Source organism: Mustela nigripes, chromosome 5, assembly GCF_022355385.1.
Source record: "Mustela nigripes isolate SB6536 chromosome 5, MUSNIG.SB6536, whole genome shotgun sequence".
NCBI classification, from domain to species: domain Eukaryota; kingdom Metazoa; phylum Chordata; class Mammalia; order Carnivora; family Mustelidae; genus Mustela; species Mustela nigripes.
The window spans coordinates 56,998,103-57,022,480 of record NC_081561.1 but is presented as its reverse complement, the minus strand read 5'-3'; the positions used below and the strand labels follow the sequence as shown (position 1 = coordinate 57,022,480).

Sequence of the window (24,378 nt, the reverse complement as noted above, 5' to 3'; positions counted from 1 at the left end):
AAGGAAAGGAAAACAAAAAGGGGAAAGGAGCCCACAGCCTGGGATCCTATAGTAGACCTTTTTAAATCTATTTTTTGCTACACCCGAGTCCATAAACATGACCTTCCTATTTCTATTTAACAGGAATAGCAAAGAGGGTGCCTGGGTGGCTCAGTCGGTTAAGCGTCTGCCTTTGGCTTGGGTCATGATCCCAGGGTCCTGCATCTGGCTCCCTGCTCAGCGGGAAGCCTGCTTCTCCCTCTGCACCACCTCTTCCTGCCCCGCCTTCCCCTCTTCTTGTACACTCTCTTTCTTTTTCTCTGTCTCTTGCAAAAATAAATAAATAAAATCTTTAAAAAAAAAAAAAGGCATGAATAGCAAAGAACTCCATGTTTGACAAGGCCAGCAATTTACAGTTCTCATTTTTGTAGTTGATGGAGTTTTGACAGACAGCTCTCCACAGGCTTGTCAAGATTCTCCAAATTTTATCCTCAAGTTATATTATTAGCTGCCCACTGAAGTTATCCTTAAGTTATTATTAGCTGCCCTCTGTATCAGCCTCCTGGTGGTTTGGGAAAATGTAAGCAAGTTCCTGTATTTAACCTCTGCGCCCAAATGAGGCTATTGTTGGTGATTGTCATAAAGTGGGGAGTAGGAAGGTAGGGGTGGGGTGTGAGATTCCCCAATCAGGGCAAATTTGTTTGAGTCAACCCAGAGTAAGTAAGTGCTCTAGGGAGAGACCTAGAGGTCACTACATACCTGTTTTACCAAACAAATTGTTAAATCTTCTTGATATGGGAGAACTCATAGAAAATACTGGTGTTGATGAACCTAGGGATGTTGACTAAAAAAGAGAAGAAAGACAGTTACAAAGCAAATGTTAAACCAAAGCTCTGCTTTATCTCCTGGATGTTTCATTTGCTTCCCACTAGTGGTCATTGTCTGCATCTCTCATTCCCATGAAAAAGCCTGGATGAAAGTTGAATTTCTACTTCAAACAAATCGTGCTCGCTTCGGCAGCACATACACTACTTCAAACAAATCAAGCAGAAAAGCCACTTGGAAATACTGGACTCTCATCAGATTTAGGAAAATAACTTTCAAATGCATGTTTTGCTGTTTGATAGGGTTTGGTATCCTCTGACATGTGACGACAGTCAAATACGTTTGAGCGCAATGGTTACTTTCCAAGAGGAATTACGGAAAATATACTCATCGTTGTTCTTTACGTTGTGTTCTCTGGTGCCTTAAATTTCCCCAGAAGATTTCTTATTTCTCAGTGAATTTTGATTTTCAACCTCCAGTTGGTATTATCTGTGCTATCCGATTCCTACTAAAAGATGTGGGACAGGAAGTATCCTAATGGTAGTTCTGTGGCTGACTTGAATAGGCAGAATCAAGTCCAAAGCAAAAACAGCGTAATAATCTATGCTAAACCTGGGTGTGGAGAGAGAGGTTTTCAAAAGTCTCTAAAAGGAAAGACTGACCTTTGAGTGCTGTGAAGACCATCTTGACTGTGAAAACTTCTTTAACAAGCTTTCCTGAACCTACCATTGTTTAAAAGAAGCCATCGTGAGTTCAATATGCCACAAGTACTTTGACGTTTCTAGAAGCATGAAACGGTTATAGTTCTTACCTTCTGATCCCAGAGGCATCCAAAGAGTAAAATGAATAATCCCTGAAAAAAAAAAAAAAGAATTGGGAAGAAGGATATTTTAATCTTAGCCTATTGTCCAGCAAAATAGGAAGTATTGTTAGCGTGGCATTGAATCTCTACTACCTCTTTCCACAGCTGTATTTATGGAATGAATCCAGCAGATAGTAATGTTAAAAGGGATGTAGTAGGTCCACATCAGGGGACCTTAAATGTTATCGTGTGAGAAGGATATTATTCTATTTCCTTATCCCTGCCTCCTTGTGGACTGGAGGGCTTGCTGTTTGGGCAGCTGAAAACACCTCTTCCATTTGCAGTATGTGTTCACGTCATTGTGATGCGGACCTGGGGCCTCAGGTAAAATAACTGGTCCCTTCTAGTCAGGCCATGCTGTACACTTCATTAGACATGAGCCTTAGAGTTTGAAGCCAGACCTAGGAGCAGAGGTTAGGTCTTGTGCAGCTTTGGCAAGAGCATCTGGGACCATGTCTGTTTCCCATGCTCATGGGAGCCCACGCTTACCCCCCACCTGGTGGTTGAATCACAGTTAAGCATTCCTTCCTTGCTGCCTGTACCTTTGCTAAAGCTCTTCTAACAATGTGGCTTGTATACAGTTTGTTATGTACTGCAAGAGAGCAAAAGGTGTGTCTTTTTCATTTTAGCATAATAGAGCAGAATGTCTACCTTACGTGGGCATTTGTTCTCTCATTCTTCAGCAAATGTTTCTAGAGAACATACTATGTGGCACATGACATTCATTTTATTTGCCAGAAGGTTATCGAGCACCTACACTGCACCACTAGGTAATATTAGGGATAAAGTGATAAGGAAGACAGATGCTATCCCTGACTTCACAAAGATAGTGCTCATTTAATGCTTGTGGAAATTAAGTGGAGAAATGACTTGGTTTAATAGTGGCATTTTCATTTAGGAGATAATAAGTGGCATCGTGATAATGTTGGGTAAATAGAAAAATCCTGTGTAGGGAAGGGACTTTCCTCCTACTTGTATTATTAGGGCTTTTCAAAGTAAGTCATGCGTACGGCTAAATTATAATGCAGGTGATAAGAGGTATAAGGTTCCATGGGAGCAGAGGAATGGGTCCCTTCTATCTCACTGGGTTCTTGTAATTCCCCTCGTTAGGGCTAGGGCCTCCTCTGGACTAAAATCCTTCCCCATTCCTACCCCTGTTTGTGTTTCTATCATTAATTTGTCCCACCAGTTCAGATACTTCCTGAGAGTCCTGCCCTGCAGAACTTACCTGAAAGGCATTGAGGAGCGTAAATATAATATGGAACACAGCATTGCTTCCTTGGAACACAGTGGCAAGACCAAAACCCCAGGTGAGCCCCAAGAGTGGTGTGAGGACCCCAATGCTCTTGCTGATCTGAAACAGGCTACTCTTCTCCTGCTTGCTTGGCTTGTCTCCAATGGAAGGTCTCAGGATTTTGGAGATGACCACAACTGTGATGGTCATGTTCACTACCACGATGATCAGCGCTGGGATGACGAAGGCCAGCAGGGCCTTGGTATCCTCCCAGTTGAGCCAGCAGGCATTCTTCCTGGTGTAGACTTCTTGGGGCTGGGTAGCCCCCACCGTGATGACTGAGATGACAAGAGGGCAGCCATAGCCAAGAGAAAATGCAATAGTCTTCTGAATGGACTTGCTTGTGTCATGCAGGATGAAAACCAGACGGTAGAAGAGCATGAGGCCTAGAGTCAGCATCCAGAAAAAGACACTGAGGTAGAAGAAGTGGATGAAGAAGGTGGCGGCCACACAGGCTGTGTTGTTGAGAGGATAAAAATGATCGTGGATGGCAGCGGCCACAATGAACCAGATGTCGGCCACCAGAAGGGAGGCAGCAATGTTCACGATGCAGATGTGGCGCATATAGGATGTCCGATTCTTGGTCACTGATTTCCACACCACGGCTTCCACCACTAGACATGCTGCTAAGCTCAAGATGGAAAAGCACAACCCAATGTAGGAGATGATATCCAGTAGTATTTCCAGGAGGGAACCAGGGTATGGAGAGTCGGGGGACATGAGGATGGAGAATGACGTCAGGTGGTCACAGATGCAGGAAACACTGTCCCCATCAACTCGTCTCACTTCACACCCACTACTATCCCACCCCCCTGTGTGGTTGGCGAGGCTGAAATTCCAGAAGACACATTGTGGTTCCCCACCTGAAGGGTTGATGTTCTTAAAAGTCATTGAAATCTGGAATGGCATGGTTATATTGTGGCTAACTGTGGTTGTCATCACTAAGCTGTTTGCAACATTCTTTCCTTGGCTGTCCTGGGTCAGGATGGTTTTGAGAGTTGGGAAAGCCACAGTGACAATAGACGAACCCCACGGCAGGCTTCCTAGCTCACACTTTTCGATGGCCACGTTGCCCCAGAGGTCTGAGTCTGAGAAAACAAAGCTCTGTTTGTAGGGTTTTGGATGGCCAGGTTTTATTATTATGCTCCTCATCTGCACATTCGTTTGGTTGATGGACAAAAAAGTGCTATCTTCAGACCATAATGCTCGGGAAAATCTTTCTACTGAATCCAGAAGCTGTGAGCTCTGGTTGGTCGGTTGATGTTGGGACACCTTCCAGGTACTCAACATGGGCTTGCTGAGGATGGTGTTAACCGTAGAGAGAATGTTCTGTAATTGACATGACATGGGGTCAAACCAACCAAATTCTTTCAATCACAAAAGAGAAAAAATAACATCTCCCTGGAAGCTTGTTGTGTGATAACAGGTGAGAGGAAAAGATAAGAGAAAAATGAGGCATCACAGGCAATGGGGCTCTGTGTCCCTCTTTCTTTTTTTTTTTTTTAAGATTTTATTTATTTCTTTGACAGACAGAGGTTATAAGTAGGCAGAGAGGCAGGTAGAGAGAGAGGAAGAGAAGCAGGCTCCCCGCTGAGCAGAGAGCCTGATGCCTGGCTCAATCCCAGGACCCTGAAATCATGACCTGAGCTGAAGGCAGAGGCTTTAACCCACTGAGCCACCCAGGAGCCCATGTGTCCCTCCTTCTTATGGCAGGGAATTAGCAGAGGATACATCCCCAAGGCTGGGAGACCTCTTTAATCATTTGCCAAGTAGCACCCCCCATTACCCACTAAGGCCAATTCAGCAGACTGGTAGGGATATGTATTCACTGTTTTATATTATCTTAAATCTCAAGCCTGTAGAGCGTGATATTTTCTCAATAAGGGTGAAGTTGTTTCAAAAGACCCTCTCCAAAGCTGAATGCCAAACTGCTGGCAAAGGCATCATTCCCACCCCCCCCTTTTTTTTTTGCTAAATAATTTTTATCTTTTCTCCCATAAACTTGGGCTTGTCATTTTCCATTTGGGCTTTCTCTCAATCTCTCAATATAATTTCTTTGCCCCCCCTTTGCCTTGTTCTGTTCAATCTGAAACTATGAGCCTTGTAGTGTGTTGGATGTTGGTGCCCAAAAGAACATGTCCTAATACCCAGACCCTGTGGATGTGACCTTATTTGGGGAAAGGGTCTTTGTAGATGTGATTAAATTAAGGATCTTGAGAGGAAATCATCCCAGATTACCTAGGTGGGCTCTAATTCCAATGTCAAGAATTCTTATGAGGGACAGAAGAGGAGAAGATAAATGGAGACGAGGAGGTCCCATGAAGACAGAGAGGATGGACTGAGGCAGCTACAAGCCAAAGAGTGCTGGAGCTACACAGAACTGGAAGAGACAGAGAAAGTCTTTCCTGGAGTCTTGGGAAGAACGTGGCCTGGCAGACACCTTGATTTCAGACTTTTAGCTTTGAGAACTATGACAGAATAAGTTCCTGTCATGGTAAGCCACCCAGTGGGTGGCACTCCTTTACCCTTGCCATAGGAGGTCCACATCAACTCTTTGGACCCTTGCTCCCCAAGCTCTTGCCAGGTACTTCTGGCTGTGTTTGGCCACTGGGAAGCACTGGCAGGAGATGGGAAGATAGGAGAAGGAAGAAGTTGAAATATACTTTCCTACGACCCACCGTAGTCACCCCTTCTCCCCTCCACACACATACTGTCTTCTGCACATCTTTGGTGATAGTTCTGTTGCTCCCACTAGTGATCCCTCCTCCTCCACTTTAGGTGCACTCTTTCCTCTCCTTTCCCCGTTAGGCCTCAGGGTAGTACTGGTTTCTTTTTTTTTTTTTTTTAATCCCCAGATTGACCTCTGAAAGTATCCTTTCGTTAAAGTCTCATCATTTGAACTCTTCATTTGATTTCTGGGTGACTCCTCTCAGAACCCTGATTGCCTCAAGTTCATGTTTAGTTCTAGACCACTGAGAATTCCATCCATTCCAACCATTCCATTGTACATATTCTGAAAACCTTTCCCTCCTGGTTTTCTTAGAAAGCAGATAAGTATCCATTCTATTTTAATGAGGAAACTGAGATGGAGATTCACTAAAGAAATCTTTTGATCTCCAAATGAATACTAGAAACAACCCCCTCCACCCTAAAAACCATAGCTGACAAAACACAAAGCATACTCTGTGACCCTAAAATCCAGAGTATTGTTCTGGAGAAGACAAAGAAGGAGCTGTAATGGCGACAAGATACGTTTCTTGACCAGAAGTCCCAAGGGGTGAAGAGGGGACCCAAAACTCCTATAAGGTCTCAACCAACTCACCGTCATCATTTCTGAGTTCACTTGGGATGGAACTGTTGAGAGCAGATCGAGGATGTTAATGATGGCTCCCAGGCTCCCAGGAAATGAGCTGGCTTCATGTTTCACTTTGCCTGTGCTGACAGAAAGATCCTTCAGGTATGTTGGGAGTTTCGTATCCTGACAGGGACTCTTGATCAAAGCCTAGTAAAACAAAAGCCAACACAAACAGACACTAAAAAACCTTGCCAGTCAGTCCTGTCAACAAATCCTGCTGATCTACCCATGATGAAAATATCTTATATTAATGATTTCTTTTTTTCTCCATTCCTATAAATATACCCTATAAAATAACTGATCTCCTAATCTGTGTGCTAGTCAGAATAAAATAAGACCTCACACACAGAAGGGGAAGAGTAAAACACATGTCAACCCAATGACTACTAGGTAAAGAAAAAGGAAAGGGGATCTGATTCCTAGAGAGTTAGATTAAAATTGAGTAAAATTATCCCTTGATGGTCTGTACAGAAACACATTTGCTATTCTGCTTTTTCTCATCATTTACTTTGCTGACCATTAGGGGGGTGACCCTCCATCCCAATTTTCCTGGGACAGTTCTGTTTTATATCTGCTGACCCAGTGTAATTATTACTAGCACTTTCTTTTATTTTAAAAATGTGTCCTGGTTTGGATGGTAAATTATACGGTCACCCCCACTTCTGTTTCCTAATTACTTACCCAATTACTTCCAGAGCCCTTATTTATAATTAAAGGATGAACTCCAATTCGACCTCATCCATAAAGAGCTTTGATGAGTATTCCAACCCAGGGGAGTTTCCTCCTCTGACTTCCTAAGTATTTGTTATTTTTAAAAAAGATTTATTTATTTATCTTAGAGAGAGAGAGCATGAGCGGAAGGGGCAGAAGGAGAGAGAATCTCAAGCAGACTCCGTGCTCAGCATGGAGCCCAATGTGGGGCTCAATCTCACGACCCTGAGATCAATGTCTGAACCGAAACCAAGAGTTAGATGCTTAATGGACTACACCACCCAGATGCCCCCATTTGTGACATTTCTACCAATGTCATCTTGTGTTTGACTTTCAATATCTCTCCAATTAAATTATAAGCTCCTTAGCAATTTGAAACATGTTATATTCTGTCTGATATGCTATAATGCCTGATATAGTATAAGTCATAAATTGGCACATAGTAGGTATCCAATAAATATAAGTTGAATGGATAGATCTGAGAGGCTAACGGGCCAACCTTTCCACTGAAAATGTATCTAAGTATCTAGAATTGGGACCAGGGCCCAACACTGAATTCAAATTAAATATTCCTATCTTTCTCAATTAGGGAAATTCATATCACTGGTGCATCCTCATCAAGGTCCAACTCAGAGGCCAAGTTCTTCAAGCAGAGCTTCCTGATTATCCTAAGCAAAATTAATGTGTATTGAACTACCCAACAGGATTACATCCTCTAGCAAATCAGAAACTGAATTCTGGTTTGGTGGCCTTACCCTGAGAGCACCTGCAATAATGCTTCACACCTAGTAAGTATTTTAGTGAATTTAGTACAAGACAAGAGGAGAGCAGAAGATAATTAGATGAGACACAAATCAGTACCACTCCTTTTCCTTAATTCTTCTTCCAACAGTGAGAGTGTTTGGAACGGTTTGTCTAACAATGTCATTCAGTAGAACTCCACTAGTGGCCTCGTCAGTATTTGTTTCGTGTGACTCAAGGCATTTTAGAGGTCTCTACTCTTGACAACTTCAGTATGGGGTACCATTTATTTATTCTGATGAAAGGAGAAACCTCCCCCTACCACGTGGCAGGAACCTCTCTTCTAGGTAAGAGAGGCAGGTTAGTTCCATCTTTCATAACTAAAGGTTACCTCTAAGGGTGGAAGAAATCTCAGACCTATAAAAGCAGAAAGCCCAAGCATATGCATATATATATATATTTTTTTTTTTTACACCGATGAACCTTATTTTTTTAATGTATCTCCTCCTTCTGAAAAGATGAGAGCTACTTGCTTGGTAATCAAGATTACTCAAAGGAGGGTGGTAAGAGAAGATAACTCCACCTGCACTTTAGAGGTAATAAAAACAAGGCACTGAGAAGTTAAGGTGAAGGTACGCAGCTGGTCCCAGAGCAGAATACATATTTTGTGGTCTCCATATTTGTACTTAAGAAAAACGTAAAGCATTTCTAGGATTGCCTCTTCTTGTTAAATAAATAAATAAAAGTAGCTTTGGGAGCAACACCAACCAGGCCAAGGCCCATTTGCTAAGAAATATGATAAGCTAGACGAATCTCCCCACCAAGAGCTCAAAGTCAAAGAGGTGTAAAGATCACCTTGGCCAGCTGGAGCAGACTATGTATTGGGGCAGAGATGCAGTCATTTTTCTTCACCTCCCAGTGGGAGCCTACACATTTGTAAGTCACTGTCCCGCCAGTGGGACCCGCAGGGCTGCTGGGTACATCTGAGAACTGGCATAGTTTCTGGATGACTTTCCCTGGTTCCCCAACACCTATTGTGGGATCTCGGCACATGATCTTCTCTCCTGCATTGGAAACGGAAATAAAAAGGACCATTTGAAAGGAGGAAAAAGGATAGTCAAAAGAAGGTCAGGCCTAGCTAGAATGTTGCTGTTTGAATTCATTTTTCTCTTCAGTTTTCTGCAACCTTTTCAGAGTGACCCACTTTCTTTATTTTGCTCCTGATCTTCCAAAGCCCCTTTTAGTGCTTCTGACACAAATCTTTCACATGCATTTGCTTTTTTAACAATTTATTTCCTGTATGCCTCGTCCCTGCCTCCGATCCCTGGGAATCTTCTCTCTGCTGTCTGTTAAATCTAAGCCATGCAAAAATCATGAGAGCTTAATGTGTGCTCATTCTGATAAGAGATAATCAGGTTTCCAGGAATCTCAGGGACAATATGCCTTAATCCAAGGGATTCTCAACTCTGGCATATTCGAATCACCTGGGGAGCTAGGAAAATACCAATGTCCTGGTTCACTCAGCCCAAATAGATAAGAACCCCTTGGGGCTGAGATTTAAGCATTGGCTATTTTCTAACTTTCCCCTGTGATTCTAGCATGCAGCCAAGGTTGAGAAGCACTGCCTTAATTCACATATATAATTAATAGTGGGAATTCCAGGTACCCATGACCTGAATATTCTAAGTAATATTTGTAAACATTTGTTCCTTCTGGCTGCCCTTAGAGTTTTAATCTATTTCATGTCAACTCAAGACCAGATTGGAATGAGAAAATGACATTTGTTGCAGAATCTCTGATCTCCAAGGGACTTTGATTCTCTGATGATAAGATCCTTTCTCACCAACTTATAAATTTAACATCAACTGAGCTCTCAGTCATTGTATAAAATCTTGAAATATGTAAGCAATTTCTACTGGGAAAAGGAAGAGGAATCAGACCTAGTATGAGGGAAGAGAAGAACAAACATAAACGAATAAAACATGTCTGTGCCCGGGGGAAGATGGCAGCACAGGGGGTGGTGAAGAAGGGGTCTTGGCTGCCCCTGGAAGAGGTGTGCTTGGTAGGGTCAGGGAACAGTGACTCAGGGAGATAGGGAACTCTAAATTGCTTCCCACTTTGGTGTCCAGAGCTCAGTTACCAATTCATGAGAATTACCACAGATCACTCAGTAAACCAAACATCGCTGGTGATAGAGTCATGAATTCTTTGGATATCGGAGGTCCTGGTACAGACAAGATTTCTGGGGAAGAGGACTGTTTCTAGTGGAAGCCCTGGACCATGCTTTATTCACTTGCCTCTTTGCTGCTCCTGAGGAGAGTTCTTGGTCATAGGCTATTACAGAAATAGCCATAACCCATGACCTTCTACCTTGAAAATATTATGCGGGGTTGGGGGGGATATAGGCTTGGTGATGACAAAGGATGGGAAAGATGGTTGCCTATTATTTAGATTGATATTTTCATGTAGCCCTGTCTAGTGGTGACACCCTTCCTTTGCTGAAACCTCAAAGGGGTCTCAGTCCCGCAAAGACACTAGGCACCGCCCAGTCCAGTGCTTTGCCTCCCAGACACTGCTGAAATCGAGCTTCATACACAAGGCCTTCTTGATCACTTCCTCCTGACTCTCACCAGTAGAATGAAACCTGGCAGCCTCCTTGGTCTCCCGCATGATCTTTAATTCAGCCCTTACCACATTAGATGTCATCACACACATCTTTCCCCTACACCTGAGGTTAGTCCCCATGGCTTAGTTGTTGCTGTGGTTGTGGTTGTTTCTTCCAGACCCTCCACCCTTAGCCCAAGGCTTGCCACATGCAGGTGCACAATATCCATTTATTGAATGGATGAATGAGGGAGCAAATGAATAAATGAATCCCTGCTCATGACTACCACATTTTTAAAAAATTTCAAATGCTCTTACCTGGAACCAGGTTAATCTTCATAGCTGAGCTCCGGACTGAATTGTTAGCAGCATTGGTAAAGTGACAAAAAATGTCCAGCTTCTTTGGACACCAGGAAACTGAGCTTGCTGAGAAACTGTGTTTGTAACACACTTGCTTTCCATTAACTTCTTTTTCTGAGATAGAATTATTGGAAGAACTAAGTCACAAGATGAGACTCCAAAGCACACATTTTGTTGAAATGATCCAATATGGATAATGTGTCTAAACTTTTCCAAGGCATGTGCCACATTCATTTCTGATATGGTTTTTAAAATGCCCCCAGTCTACAAGTAAGTCAGTCAGCCCACCCCTACATGGTGCTCCCCTAACCCCTACCTCCACCACTCATGATTCCAAATCTGTGCCTGTACAGTTTGGACAATCAGAATGCCTCTCAGCATTCCTCTCTTCCACATCCTGTCATGTCCTGTGTACTTCTCCTGTCCTGCCTTTCCACGTTGGTTTAGTGTCCCTTCTTTATGGGTCTGTCTCCTCCTTTAGATTGATAAAGTCTTGGAGAGAAGGTACCTGGTCTTATTTATCACTGCATCTCCCAGTGCCTAGCTTAGTATTTGGCCCCTAGAGAGCACCAAATACATGCATGTTAAACACGGGATGGTGAAATGCTTCAGTACTCCAGTACCCAGAGGGAGTCTATAGCCTCCTATCACACACCTTCTCTAAGTCCTTGTCTCTACTGGGTCCTGCTTTTCTGAACATTGGGGTTCTTTTGATCTGCAGTGTTCATTTTGGAAATTTAATGTTATATGGATGGTCCTTTAGGACAAGAACCCTTCCAGCTAGTTAGTAACACATGTGCCCCAACTCTCACATCCCCTTTTCATTGCTTCCTGTGGTGTTTTGCATCGAGCATGTCACCATGAATAGTTGTTCAAAGAATGAATGAGCTTGCAAATCCTTCATGAACGTGTCTCTGTTGTGAGATTTGGGGTTGCAAGCTCATACTAGGTTCACCCTAATCTGTAGGAACCCTGATGTCTCTGGGTTGAGGGTACCTTCTACCTTAGAGGATTTGATTTGTTTGTGTGTGTGTGTGTGCGCGCGCGCGCGCACACCAGGTATCATTGGGTGCTACCTATGGACCACTTTACATTAATTACTCTGCAGCTTGAGAGCAGGATGGTTGTAATTCTCAGGGGAGACTGGTGCCCACCTGGAAAGGAGGCCAAGCTCTTGACTCTGGCGGACAAATTTTGTTTTTTTGCTTATCCTCTTCTGAGTGAACATGCCACCCTTTGAGAGTCTTGAGATTGTGCTTGTGACACAGGCCCCCTTAGTCATTGCATAGGGAGCAAAGCCTTTCTTCCATGCCCTTCAGAGCCTTCAAACCCAAGGTTCTGGGGCACCTGAGTGGCTCAGTCGGTTAAACATCTGACTTTTGCTCAGGTCATGATCTCAGGGTCCTGGGATTGAGCCCCACGTCACACTCCCTGCTCAACTGGGAGTCTGCTTCTCCCTCTCCCTCTGACACACCCCTGCTTGTGTGCTCTCTCTCTCTCTTTCAAATAAATAAATAAAATCTTTAGGACACACAACCCCAGGTTTCTGGGTTTCTCATACTGACTGATAGTCTCAGAGAAGCCCCACCAGAAGCTAAAGCATTTCTATTTTTCTTTTTCTCTATGTTTTTGGCCCTTGGTTATTTCACTTTCTTGGATCCTCAGCTGTGCATCTGAAAGGATTTCTGTGGTGCTTTTATAACACACTGATGCATAGCATGGAGAGAGGGACCACCAGAGTACTGGATATACTCCTGCCCCAAACCAACAAGCCATGGGCCACACAGCACAACAGAAGGTAATAAAGCTCATGAGGTACCCTCTGTTACATTCCGTCTCTGAGGCAATCCTTATGTCTCTTTACCTCTATTTTCAGAGGAAATTTTGAGATCTCACAATGCAGCAATGCGTGTCTTACCTGCAAGAAAGAATAAGGAGTCCACTTGGAAAGTTACTTTGTAGTCTTCGTCCTCCTCAATGCAGCACCTGAAGTGACGGGAACCTTTGCATGGAACCGTAGCCTCCAGAGGGTCCACCATGATGTCCGGCTCTAGAGGCAGTGGGTGAACCATCACATCTTTCGTCGCGACACTGTACGATTTCTTGTATCTAAATATGCAGTGATAGGTTCCTGTGTGGAAGGAAGCAAAAATGAGATGGAATGTGATCACTGCTCCAAAAATGCATTGGCTGGGAAGGTTAAGATGTAGTTTTTCCTGTCAAGCATGGGCAAGAGCACGTCACACCTTCCTAAAACACTGGATGAGAAAATGTTTGATCAACTCTCCTCCTGGATTCTCGATGTATTTGAAGGACTAACCCATTGCCTAAATAGTCATTTCCTTTTAAATAAAATGAAGTGGCTTATCTAAAGTTATACAGCCTATTAGGTGTGGAATTGCATTTCTTTTTCTTTTTCTTTTTTAAAAAGATTTATTTATTCAAGTAATCTCTACATCCTATGTGGAGCTCGAACTTGGGACTCCGAGATCAATTGTTGCATGCTCTACCAACTGAGCGAGCCAGATGCCCTTGGAATTCAAACCAAGCTCCCGTTACTTACTCCAAGTCTCTTTCCTTAACTCAGGGAGAAACATGGGAATTTGGGTGTGTGCAGGGCTGAGGAGTTCTTCAAAGACAGTTGTCAGTGAGCTAGAGCTCCGTGGTGGCATGGTGTCCCTTGCCCCCTCTGTGAGTGAGTAGGCATGCCAGCACCACGACACCATCAAAGTGTGTGGAAGGGGTTAGGCTGAAATTCTTGAGGGAGCTTCCCCTGTGGACCCTAGAGTTAGATGTCTGACTCCCATCTAGGAAAGTCTAAGGATGAGAGGTCTTTCTGGAGGACTGAGGGAAGGCTACAGCAAAAGTAGGCTGTGCAGCCTGTGCTTGGTGAGGTAGATGGGGCTGAGCATGGTCCTGGGGTTGAGCTTCTAGAGAGGACCCTATCCCAATGGTCTTTATACCAGGGTCCGTCGCAAGATGAGGCATGACCTGAACAGCCATCATGGGGACAGGGCAGGAAGATGGTAACAAGCACCTACAGTTAAGTAAGACCCTTTTACTTTCTTAGCATTCCTTCTCCTTGCCCCAACTCTGGAGGAACTAGAGCCATGACATAGCCAGAAGGAAAACAGGGAGAACAAGGACAGAGAACAAACCCCCTTCTGTTTCTGCTGGGAGGGAGGGAAAGATAAATCCAATATGAAATGAAGGTATAGTTAATTTAGATGAGAACGGGATTTTGACTACCCAAGTATGGGACAGTCAAATAGTTTACGTTCCTGGAAAAGCCATGTCTCCTCCTCAGTTATGACTCCTCAGGGGGAAGAGCAACTGGACAGTTTAGGTTAAGCTCAGCACAGGGGAACACTACTCTGCCTCCTGACTATATTCTACTAAGGCCGGCCACAGTGACCAGTTATTTCTACAATAATACCTAGGCCTTACACAAGCAAATAAAGACCTGGGATTTGTAGGACCTGGACTGATTAAACTTATAACTAATGAAAGCATTCAGAGGGAAGTGGTCCAGGGTTGGCCAGACAATCTCCATTTCACCCTGGCTCTGCCATTTTCCAGATGTATAACCTCAGATATTTTACTTAGCCTCACTGGGCCTCAGTTTCTTCATCTGTAAAATGAGGATACTAATAACACTGTCCTCTAGGTTTACTGGGTTTTTAAAAATTTATTTTTATTTATTTATTTTCAGAGAGGGAGAGAGAGCAGAAGTGGGGGGGCGGTGGCAGACAGAGGGAGAAGCAGGGTTCTCCACTAAGCAAGGACCGCCAATGTGGGACTAGATCCCAGGATCCTGGGAGAATGACCTGAGCCTGAGCCAAAGGCAGATGCTTAATCAACAGAGCCACACAGGCATCCTCTAAGTTTATGTTGTAAATGAAATAATCCACTCAAACACTTAGCACGGTGCCTATCACATAACGAAGGGTTCAATACATGTCAACTTTTATTGCAGCAATTATAGCAAATCATTTTCCACCCTCCAAGTCTCTGCATTTCTTTCCAACATGAGTAACATGTAGGGATAAATACAAAATGCAAATATTCCTTTCTTTGGAACCAGGCATATAAATCAACCTAGATTTTTTTTTTTTTTTTTAATCACGATTGGGTGAAAAACTCCTAAAATTCTGGTAAAACCACTGTTAAAAACAATCCTCTTGGGGCACCTGGGCGCCTCAGTCAGTTAAGCATCTGACTCTGTTTCGGCTCAGGTTGTGACATTGAACCCGGCATGGGGCTCTGCACTCAGCAGGGAATCTTCTTGGGATTCTCTCTTCCTTTCCCTGCCCCTCCCGCCTGTACTCCCTTTCTCCCTAAAATAAACAAATACATCTTTAAACATAAGCAGCAAAACAATCCTCTTAATTTCATGGCAGCAGTGCAGGCTCCTGAATTGGAGATCCCAGTTCCAGTCCTGACTCTGCACCGTGAGAAGGAGGAGCCCAGGTGCGTGTGTTATTCTCTCTGAGCCTCTGTTTCCACATCTATACAATGGAGATTTGGGACATCTTCCCCTGCAGAGCTCTTGCATGGAGTGCAGGGGTGCAGGCACATCTCAGGACAGCCCCTCCAGGTCTGGTCCCACTTTCAGGGTGTTCCCAAGGGCCCCGGGCAGCATGGCAACAGAAAGGGTCTGGGGTCTCGCACCCACCGTTCCACTCCCGGGTCGCCGTCTCCACGGTCAGCACCGACTCTGCTCCAGCAGCAGACCTCCTGGCGGTATAAAACTTTTGGTATATTTTAATCCCAGCAGAAGTGTTCCAGTATACCTCATCATAGTTACTCACATCGCTGATGCACTTTATGGAAAAGTTTTGTCCCTCAGAAACAGAAATTGGGTCCGGGGTTATTGTTAGGTTGGCTGAAAGAACGCACACAGAACGGACAAAAGAAAAACCAACAACAAGCACAAGATTTAGTCTTTCTGGTGACATCGACACACGAGTGAAATTTAAGACAGAGGCAGAGAGCATGGGCCGTCCTGACTCCACTGGTGTCATTGCGGGATGGGTACCTTGCGGCTCCTGGGCTTTCTTTGTTTCTAGGCTGTTCCCGGTGGTGCTCTCAACTGTACTCATTTCCATCTCCTGCCTTGGGAGCTGGTGCACTTCCCTGTTGTGGCTGGAATTATCTCCTGATGATCGGCAGGGCAAAAGGTTGCAAACTTAGGGCTGTTGACATAATCCAAGCTCCCCTCAACCTTTTCCATGCCCAATGGCTCTGTTCTTGTAACAACACCATTCTCTACCCTTTTAAAACATGTTTTAAATAACACCGTGTTGTATTTTAATTTCTCTTTCTGTATCTCTTCTTCATAAAAGTGTGAACCCCTTAAGAGCAGGGCTCTCTTTTCTATGTCTTTGCATCCCCCAGGGCTTACCACTGGCTATAGTACACATCCAACACTTACTAAGCCAAAGAGTGATTTCTGGAACAACATTTGAGGTACAGGCATCCTAGAATGTACTGCCCCAATAATTAAACCAGGACCATCTCAGGCAAACTGGGAGGGAGAGACACCTTAACTCTAAGTCTCTCTACACTTACTCCTCCTTATGAGAATGTCCTCATAAATTCATGAGGAATTATTCCTCAAAAATGTTAACAAGACCCTTACAAAGGTAAAGGCTTATATGGACAGTCTACTTTTGGGGGCCTCTGCTTCTATCTTTCCACCCCTCTTTGAGCATGTCACTGACATTTCAAAATGCCATTCACTTTTATCTCCTAGAGGTGAATGGTTTCACACCTGGAACCCACTGATGCCGGCCAGCTTTCCCCACTAGTGTAAAATCTTGCCCTTCATCACAATAAAAAGAAATCAGGCCTGCCCACAGTGCCCTTTAGAAGCGGGGATCCCAACGTGCAGATAGAGTCCCCAATCACACAAGCATGGATTGTGTGTCCCTCCCATGGGCCTCACTGGCTGTCGGGATCTGGTGTGGAGCTGCCTTTTGACGGCTCGGCAGCTTCTGGGAGTGAAAAGGGAGAGGCTCATGGAACCATGAATCTGGTTCTCTTGATTCTCAGAAAACGTCCAAACCACCAGACCAGTGGTTTTCAGTGAAATCTCAGTAGGTTTCTGTGACAACCCAAATCCCACCTAATCAATACAACTCTGAGTTGAAACTTGAAGCGTCCACCCGCTCTCACTACAGAAAACTGAAATGAAATTGCTTAGAAGACCCACGAGCTCTTCTATGGCCATCATGTTTTCAGATAAGCGCCATCTTGATCTTTGTAAAAAACCCCAAGTCACGAGGGTAGCAAGGGGGAACGAGGACCATCAGTCGTGTTGGTGTTAGTCCTTCCTCCAAATTGTTCAAAGTGGTCTGGTGATTGATCGAAGTGGTTCAGTTTTTGCAAAATGGGGAGAAAAACAAGTGTGACTGCCCCATTTTTGCAAACAGGGGTGAAGTTAGGATGTTTTATTACATGAGGAAAAGAAATGATACTTTTTTAAAAAAGGACCAGCTCAGTTGAAAGCCTTTAGTCAAAGACTAACACACACTCAGGATAACTGTAAAATGATCATAAAGTCTCAAATTATTAAAGCTTCCGGCAAGGTTCTGGCTGGAATAGGTAGAGTGGGAGGGGAGAGAGGACAGAGCGTGTCTTCGCCTGCTGGCGGTGGGCCCTGAGCCTGGCTACTACTACCGGCCTCCAAGGAAAGGAGAATGGGCTCACGGAAGGAAAAGGGAAAATCTGGGGCACCACCTTCGTCATGAACTCAATGACTTAAACAGAACTAACCCGAGTGTGAAAATGTCCTTTCCGGTCCCTGCCTGCCTTCTCAGTGCCGGGCAGACCTTTCCTCCCCGGCAGGCCTGGGCTCCCCCCATCTTTCTGTCTTCTAAAGACCTTATCTAAATTCAGATGGGAGAGAGGGACACCCCCCCTCTGTCTCCCGCTTGTGATTTACCCCAACCACACTCCAGCTAGCTCAGAGATATTCCCAGGGGGTTGACAGCCCTTGGCTGGAGGCAAAGAGTCCTTACCCACGGAGGTGAATGTCACTTCTATGTTCTTACTGCCTTTGGCTCCATGGATGCTGACGAACTCGCACTCATAGATGACTGTCGTTCCAGCGGACCCGCTGGGACACTGAGTCCCATCTGCCCTGAAGGTGTATCGGCTGCAGCCGGACTCTAGGTCAGTTTCTGGGTTGCCTGCAGAGACAGAAGCAGTTCCTTCACTGTCACACAGTTGGCTGACTCTTCCATGTAGGAGCAAAGAGGCCCAATCCGGGAAAAGGAATTATTATTTAAATCCAATTTCTTCTCTTTAGAGAGGGAGGACTGTGCGGTGGTTAGGTCTGCAGACTTGGGACTGGGCAGTCTGGCTGCAGATCCCAAATTCCCACTTACTAGCAGGCTATGGTTGAAAAAGTCACCCAACTGCTCTGTGCCTCAGTTTCTCCAGGTGGAAAATGGGGACTAAAAATCATAGCTACCGCCTCAGATTGCGTAGTCAGGTCAAATGAGTTAAGATACAGAGACACTTAGAACAGCATCCAGTCGGGGCCTGCCCCTCACACAGACCATTAGTGATGGTCGCTGGGGTAGGAAAAATTAAAAATTAAGAGAGAGAGAGTCTTTTTCAACATATGAAAATCCAATTTGGAAACTTCCTTGGGCTTTATTTCCCCTAACTCCAAAAATATACTTAAGTCCTCCTCATAACTCCAGTGTGGTGATTCCTGCCCAGGAGTCCTGTCCCCACTTTAGTAAAACCATCTCGGAACACCAAAAATGACTCAATTATTCTTTCTTGGTGGTTGGCTCATGGATGCCACTACAAACCACATCACCTGGAACCCAAACCCAGAGATCCTGATGTTGGCTGCTCTGGGGTAGAGCCTTGACAGCTGGTCTGTCTAATAACCCCCTGGGGAGACCCTCACATGCAGCCAGGAAGGAGAACACCGCCTCCCAGGGTGCTAGGGACCACTTCCTACCGTTTCTCTACTTGGGCTCACCTCAGACCCTGAAGCCAGCCTGCCTCTAGGGCCACTTCATCAAGGGACTCCAAAGCCACAGACTGATTTCTACTCAGGAAAGAAAAACAGCCAGTCTCCCTTCTTTATAACTGACTGATGTCTTGTCTGGCTGCAAAAAAGCCCCAAACCAAACCAAACCAGATCCATCTGAGATGGACTGCAGGCACACATGGTAACATGGGCTTAAATATTTCAGTGGGGCAATCCAGAAGAAAAGATGCAAATAAGGGGACAGTGGAGTTCTAAGCTCTTCCCTCTCATGTCCCCCAAGGCCAGAGTCAAGGTCACACCCTCCTGTAAATATTCAGTTGTTTTATGAATACTCTGCTAATCAACAGCCACTGGAGTATGGTAGGCAGGGCCACGAAAAGTTAATGAACTCTTTTGGAACTGCTCTAACTTGTGTGCAAGGAGAGAGCTAAGGCTCCGTTAGTTTTTATCATCATACCACATAACAGCTGCAGCAAGACTACAAACTCTGCTGCTGTTAATTTCCCCCAGTTTGTCCATCCATTTCTGTGCAGGTGAAGCTAGCTAGTACTACACTAGACAGGCGAGATGCTGCGCCAATAACAGTAACTATTACCACGTCCACTATTACTATTACTGATACTATTACTATTTATATTATTAGTTGCTGCCCAATGAGTTGAAAAACTCCAGGAAGCACCCCCTCATTCAAAAAAGACCACCCTTTTCATGTTAGAAATTCTGCCACTGCTGATTACCTTCCTTCTGTCTTATCCCTTGTATTTTGAAAATGAAATGCACCTGTTTTTGAAATGAGGTAGGTCATTCAGTTCCTCGTGCTTTGGAGTGAGTTATTCTGCTAGATTGTCTCCCATTGACCTGGAAGAATGGGTGCTAAAGAGCTCGTGGAATTTGGACACACACACACACACAGAGAGAGAGAGAGAGAGAGAGAGAGCATGCACTTCAGAGTGGAGGCTACGAGGGGAGGAAGAAGGCCAGGTGCCGAGGGCAAAGGTTAAGTTCATCAGAGAATGGACAGTGCGAGTCCCCAGGTGGCCAGCCCCATGGCAGGAAATCCATTGTTCTGTCTCCCACACTAGGCATTAGGAATGTCTGAAACAGTGGTGACCACGGAGAGGTCCCTGACCGTTTGTAGTGGAGACTTCCTGGTTCCTCTGCCAGAGGGCGAGGCTTTCACCTCTCGGGGCTGTAAGTGTATGAAGTTAGTACGGAGGGAACTTTGCAAGATTTTTCTCCCATCTGGCCGCTCCTCCAGGGTGCCTACAACCTCCTCTTCCTGAAAAATCAAGGAAGCGACTAAACATCTCCTGTGTCAACATTTTCAACAGTAACCAGATGCTTTTCCCCTTCATGGGGGATTTAAAGTAAAATACAGAAGCAGCAGGTGAAATGTGCTTTGTAAATAGATGGGCTCAGGATGACTTGCATGTAAATTAATCATTATTTTATTTTTTTATAAATTAATATAGTCTGCTGGCAAAGAGTCTGTACTGTTAAACTTTATAGCACTGATGAATTTTACCAGTAAAGCCACGTTTTACTTAAATGATTTTTTGTGTAAAGATGAACACATAAAGCTGTCATTTCTTAAGGGAAGGATTGGGTCTTGTTATGTGAAGTCTCCAGACAAAAAAGTCTCCTGCTCCAGAGCAAACTCTTCCAGATCAGCCTGCCCCAGCCCTGGCTCTTCAGGCATGGCTAACATACTTTTGCCAAGGCAAACACTCGTCTTGGGAAATCAGACCTGAGGTGAGTCTTTCTTTTCCTTTCTGACAACCTTGGATAAGTCTGTGTCACCCTCAATTTCCTTATCTGCAAATTGGAGGCAAAAAAATACCAGCTTCAAACTTGCGATCAGGGTTGAATATGATCAAAAGTGATAACATATTTTTAAAATATTGATTAATCATAAGCTGTTACACAAAACAGGGTCAGAGTTGCTCCTTTAATATATTATTATTATCATTCATGAGTATAAACGGGAGGGTGGAGAACTTCCGGTAATATCTCAGATCTGAAAGGAGCCACGTAGGAACAGAAATTGACATGGAACAATTGAGAGACAAATGGGTCTATACAGAAAAATGGGAAAAAAAAAAAAAACCAAAACACAAAGACACAGAGTTAGGTAATACAGAAAGATGTGGGACAGAGGCAGAGACGTGAGAAGGATAGAGACCAGGAGAAGACACACAGAAAAGAGAAGTTCAGAACCAGACTCCAAAGCAAAGTCAATGACCTCATCCTTAGCTCTTTGCTGAAGATGAAGAGGGAGGGAAGATGGGGGGCCAGCTCTTCTACAGGCGGGAGTTACTGTGGACGCAAGTCATCAGGTCTTCTCAGCCAAGATCTTGTCCACAACCCAAGCATGACCTCTGTATGCATATATTTTTGGAATGTTGTTCTAGAATGGCTAAGCTGGAGCTGGCATCAAGCCTAGTTCCATTTTAATAGTCTGAAGTTTGGGAAAAAACAGTCACCTAACATTTCCTCTCCCACCCAGTCCATCTCCCACTTTTACTTGGCCAAGAGGCAAAAACGTATATGTGAAAGGGCATCTAACATTCTCACCTGGAATGTTTATTTTCCCCTCCTGTTTCCATTCTATCGCGCTCCAATTTACATTAATCTCACTGCAGCAGTTCAAGGATACAGGATTGTTGTCGCATGTCACCTTCATTTCTTCAGTTGCCACAATTCGGATGGGCGTGACATCTATTTTTTTTCTGGACTCATATTCAAAGATATCCAATGTCAGCTTGCAAATATATTCACCTGCACAGAATACACACATGTATTTTTTTAAGATTTGTTTTTTTATTTGAGAGAGAGAGTGTGCAAGCGAGCGGGGTGAGGGGGCAGAGGGAGAGGGAAACAATTCCCAGCAGACTCCTCACTGAGGGCAGAGTCTGACACAGGGCTCCATCTCAAGACCCTGAGATCACGACCGGAGCCATAAATGAGAGTCAACCAGCTCAAACGACTGTGCCGCCCAGCTCCCCTTACAATCGTGTTTTTTTATTATTACATATGTGGAATTCCTTAGAAGAACAATAGTCTCATCTCATGTGTGGTGACAGTACTTCCTGAAGCATCGTTTTCAAAATCATCCAAGCTCTAGACAACTCTAAAGAAACATTCAGGAAGTGTCGAAGTTCAATGCAGATAATTTCTGATGCTACGGGTTAATGAGTAGACAGATGTTCTAAGGAAGGAGCAGAAATCTCAGTCTTTGTTGATGAGATAAAAGCTGTGAGGATGGAAGCGGTAGAAAGGAAAAATTGGAAAACCTCAGAGAATTAGAAGGTTGTGGATGATTTTGGTGTTCTATTTCACTCTGTGGCAAAATCAGAATCCACAAAGATGTAATAGGGCCCGTGGTTTGCAACCCAACTTCTCTGCCAGGGAAAAGGAGATTCCCCTGCTGGTATCTGGGTTACAATGGGGTTATTAAATTCTGGAGTGTCAGGTTTAAAACTTCTGTTTCTGGGTGTGTTGGGGAAGGAGAGTGGGAGATGGGAGAGATTACAACGGAATCCAAGAAAACTAGGCAGAGGGTAACGGTTACGTTCACTCTCCTGAGGCGGGGCATAGTTTTACAGGTGTACACATATGTCAAAACATATTACACTGTACCCTTTAAATATGTACAGCTCATTATATGTCGATTATATCCCAACAAACCTGTTGAAAATTTTTTGAAGATTAAAAACAAAAGTCATATTTTTGTCTCTGTTTCCAATTCATAAGCCTTGGTAAATGTAGAAATCTGGTTTTGTCTCCAAGGATGTAGTTCTTACTTATATACCATGGGATTCATTTTTAATTTTGAAAAATTGAGACTGGTGACTTCTTTTCAAAAAGAGGAAAACACTGTGTGTGTATCTATATACACACACATATACACACATGTATAATATTTATTTTTATTTATTTATTTATATTTTATTTATTTTATATATATTTCATTTATTTTCTTTTACTTATATATATTTAAATAATTTTATTAATTTTATGAATTTTAATAAAAATTTTTATAAATTTTATTTATATATTATTTATTTATATTTTTATTTATTTTAGATATATATATAATAAAATTATGTACACACACATTCACATATATTCCATGGCTTGCTTCTTTACAAGCCCTTTACTCCTTTCTCTGCACCAGTTCTTAGACAGAAACCCACCTGCATCGCCCTGAGTGATGTTGTAAATCGTGAGGCGAGATATGGAGGTCATGTTGTTGAGCACGGTGGTGTAAACCAAGAATCTGCTGCTGTTCTGGATGTCAAAGCGCCTTTCAACATGGTGCCAGGACACGTTAGAGGACAAAACTTCGTTTTCACACACCAAATTTACTGTGTCTCCTTCAAAAATGATTTCTGGTATGACGGTGAACTTCGTTTCATCTGGGAACCCAAAGAAAAGGTATTAAGACCCCAAAGCAAATGAATGGAATTGAGACTGCCCACCGGACACCACCACTACGTGAGGTTATGGTGCTTCTAGAAGGAAGCAACATGTCTTCCTCATTCCATCCCCTAACAGCTGGTCTTTGAAGCCCAAAGAGTTGCCACCTGCCAGATACTGGGAACAGGGTTTCAAGTTTGGAGTCTGTGCATACTTAATTGGCCTCATCAGTGGTGATGGGGATTCCAAAGCTATTCTTAATATTTTGCATAGTCTGGTAGAAAATGCTCAGTTGCTTATAAAAAAGCCACACCAGCTCATTTAAACCTCAAGTTTCTTTGCTACTGACTCAATATTATCAACTGCCTCTTGCTAATAACCGGTATCTTATACTTCTGAAAGCTCTGTTGTATGGCTTTGATGAAGTATAAATGGGGAAAAATAATTTCTTGTAATAAAGTCTCTTGAGAATTTAGAATTTTTAAAGAGATTTCATACCCATGGTCCCTTAAGAAGGAGAACTTTATAGACACACAGGTCCAGATTTGAATCCTGGTTCTGTGCCACATCTAGCTGTGTGGCCCTAGGCAATTTACTCAGCCTCTCTGAGCCTCAGCTCAATTGTCTGGAAAACAGGAGCTGTAAGAGCTATGGTGGAGGTGATTTGGGGCAATGGCAGCAATTATTGTTTTCATAATACAAATCTGGAGAACCATAGCATCAAGTCATTTCACAGACATTTGCTATTTCTGTGGGTGTGGGTGTGTGTTTATTGTTGTCCTTTGTTTACACAACATGTGCTTTTTCCCCCTTTAAGCTGTGTTTCTCATTCTACAACTTGCAGGAATTCCATGTGTTGAAAAGATCAGAGGTGCTGGATAAGGAAGCTCTAAGAGGGCTTTATACTCTGTCCAGTCCCTCTCCATACTGTGATCACGGGAGCACAATACCATAAAATTAATTTTGGGAGCTAGGATGTTCTAGTCAAAGTATCAAGGGATCTAAATATTTATCACATTTTTAAGACTCCTGAATAGAAGATTTTAAAATATCACACCCAACAGTTAAGAAACAAGGCCTCCTGGGAGTAGTTAATGTAGCCACCAGACTCAGAAGTCATACAGACTTATGTTAGTTCCTCTGTGTTCTTGGGCACATTATTCACCCTCCCTCTGCTTCTAGTTCCTCCCCTGTAAAGTGGAGAAAACAGTACC

The 24,378-nt window shown here is 43.7% G+C and overlaps 1 protein-coding gene and 1 long non-coding RNA gene across 8 annotated transcripts in view; one reads left to right on the top strand and one right to left on the bottom strand.

The window, feature by feature from the left end:
• The window catches only part of ADGRF5 (adhesion G protein-coupled receptor F5), a 97,148-nt gene that overhangs the window by 5,374 nt on the left and 67,396 nt on the right, over window positions 1–24,378 (bottom strand). For 5 of the 7 annotated variants that reach the window (XM_059400299.1, XM_059400302.1, XM_059400297.1 and 2 more), the window contains exons 9-21: window positions 22,942–23,163; window positions 21,320–21,523; window positions 17,754–17,924; window positions 15,770–15,889; window positions 15,407–15,616; window positions 12,650–12,862; window positions 10,690–10,845; window positions 8,623–8,831; window positions 6,283–6,462; window positions 2,895–4,289; window positions 1,616–1,657; window positions 1,467–1,526; window positions 739–823 (exon numbers count right to left, since the gene is read on the bottom strand). In XM_059400299.1, the coding sequence (XP_059256282.1) occupies window positions 739–823; window positions 1,467–1,526; window positions 1,616–1,657; window positions 2,895–4,289; window positions 6,283–6,462; window positions 8,623–8,831; window positions 10,690–10,845; window positions 12,650–12,862; window positions 15,407–15,616; window positions 15,770–15,889; window positions 17,754–17,924; window positions 21,320–21,523; window positions 22,942–23,163 (3,267 nt within the window). The remainder of the gene's footprint in view (window positions 1–738; window positions 824–1,466; window positions 1,527–1,615; window positions 1,658–2,894; window positions 4,290–6,282; window positions 6,463–8,622; window positions 8,832–10,689; window positions 10,846–12,649; window positions 12,863–15,406; window positions 15,617–15,769; window positions 15,890–17,753; window positions 17,925–21,319; window positions 21,524–22,941; window positions 23,164–24,378) is intronic. The other 2 variants (XM_059400303.1, XM_059400304.1) reach the window with 1 other exon arrangement.
• On the top strand, window positions 6,330–12,693 carry LOC132017989 (uncharacterized). Its single transcript, XR_009404434.1, has 3 exons — window positions 6,330–6,417; window positions 12,397–12,529; window positions 12,608–12,693. It is a non-coding gene; the product is annotated as an uncharacterized LOC132017989 (long non-coding RNA).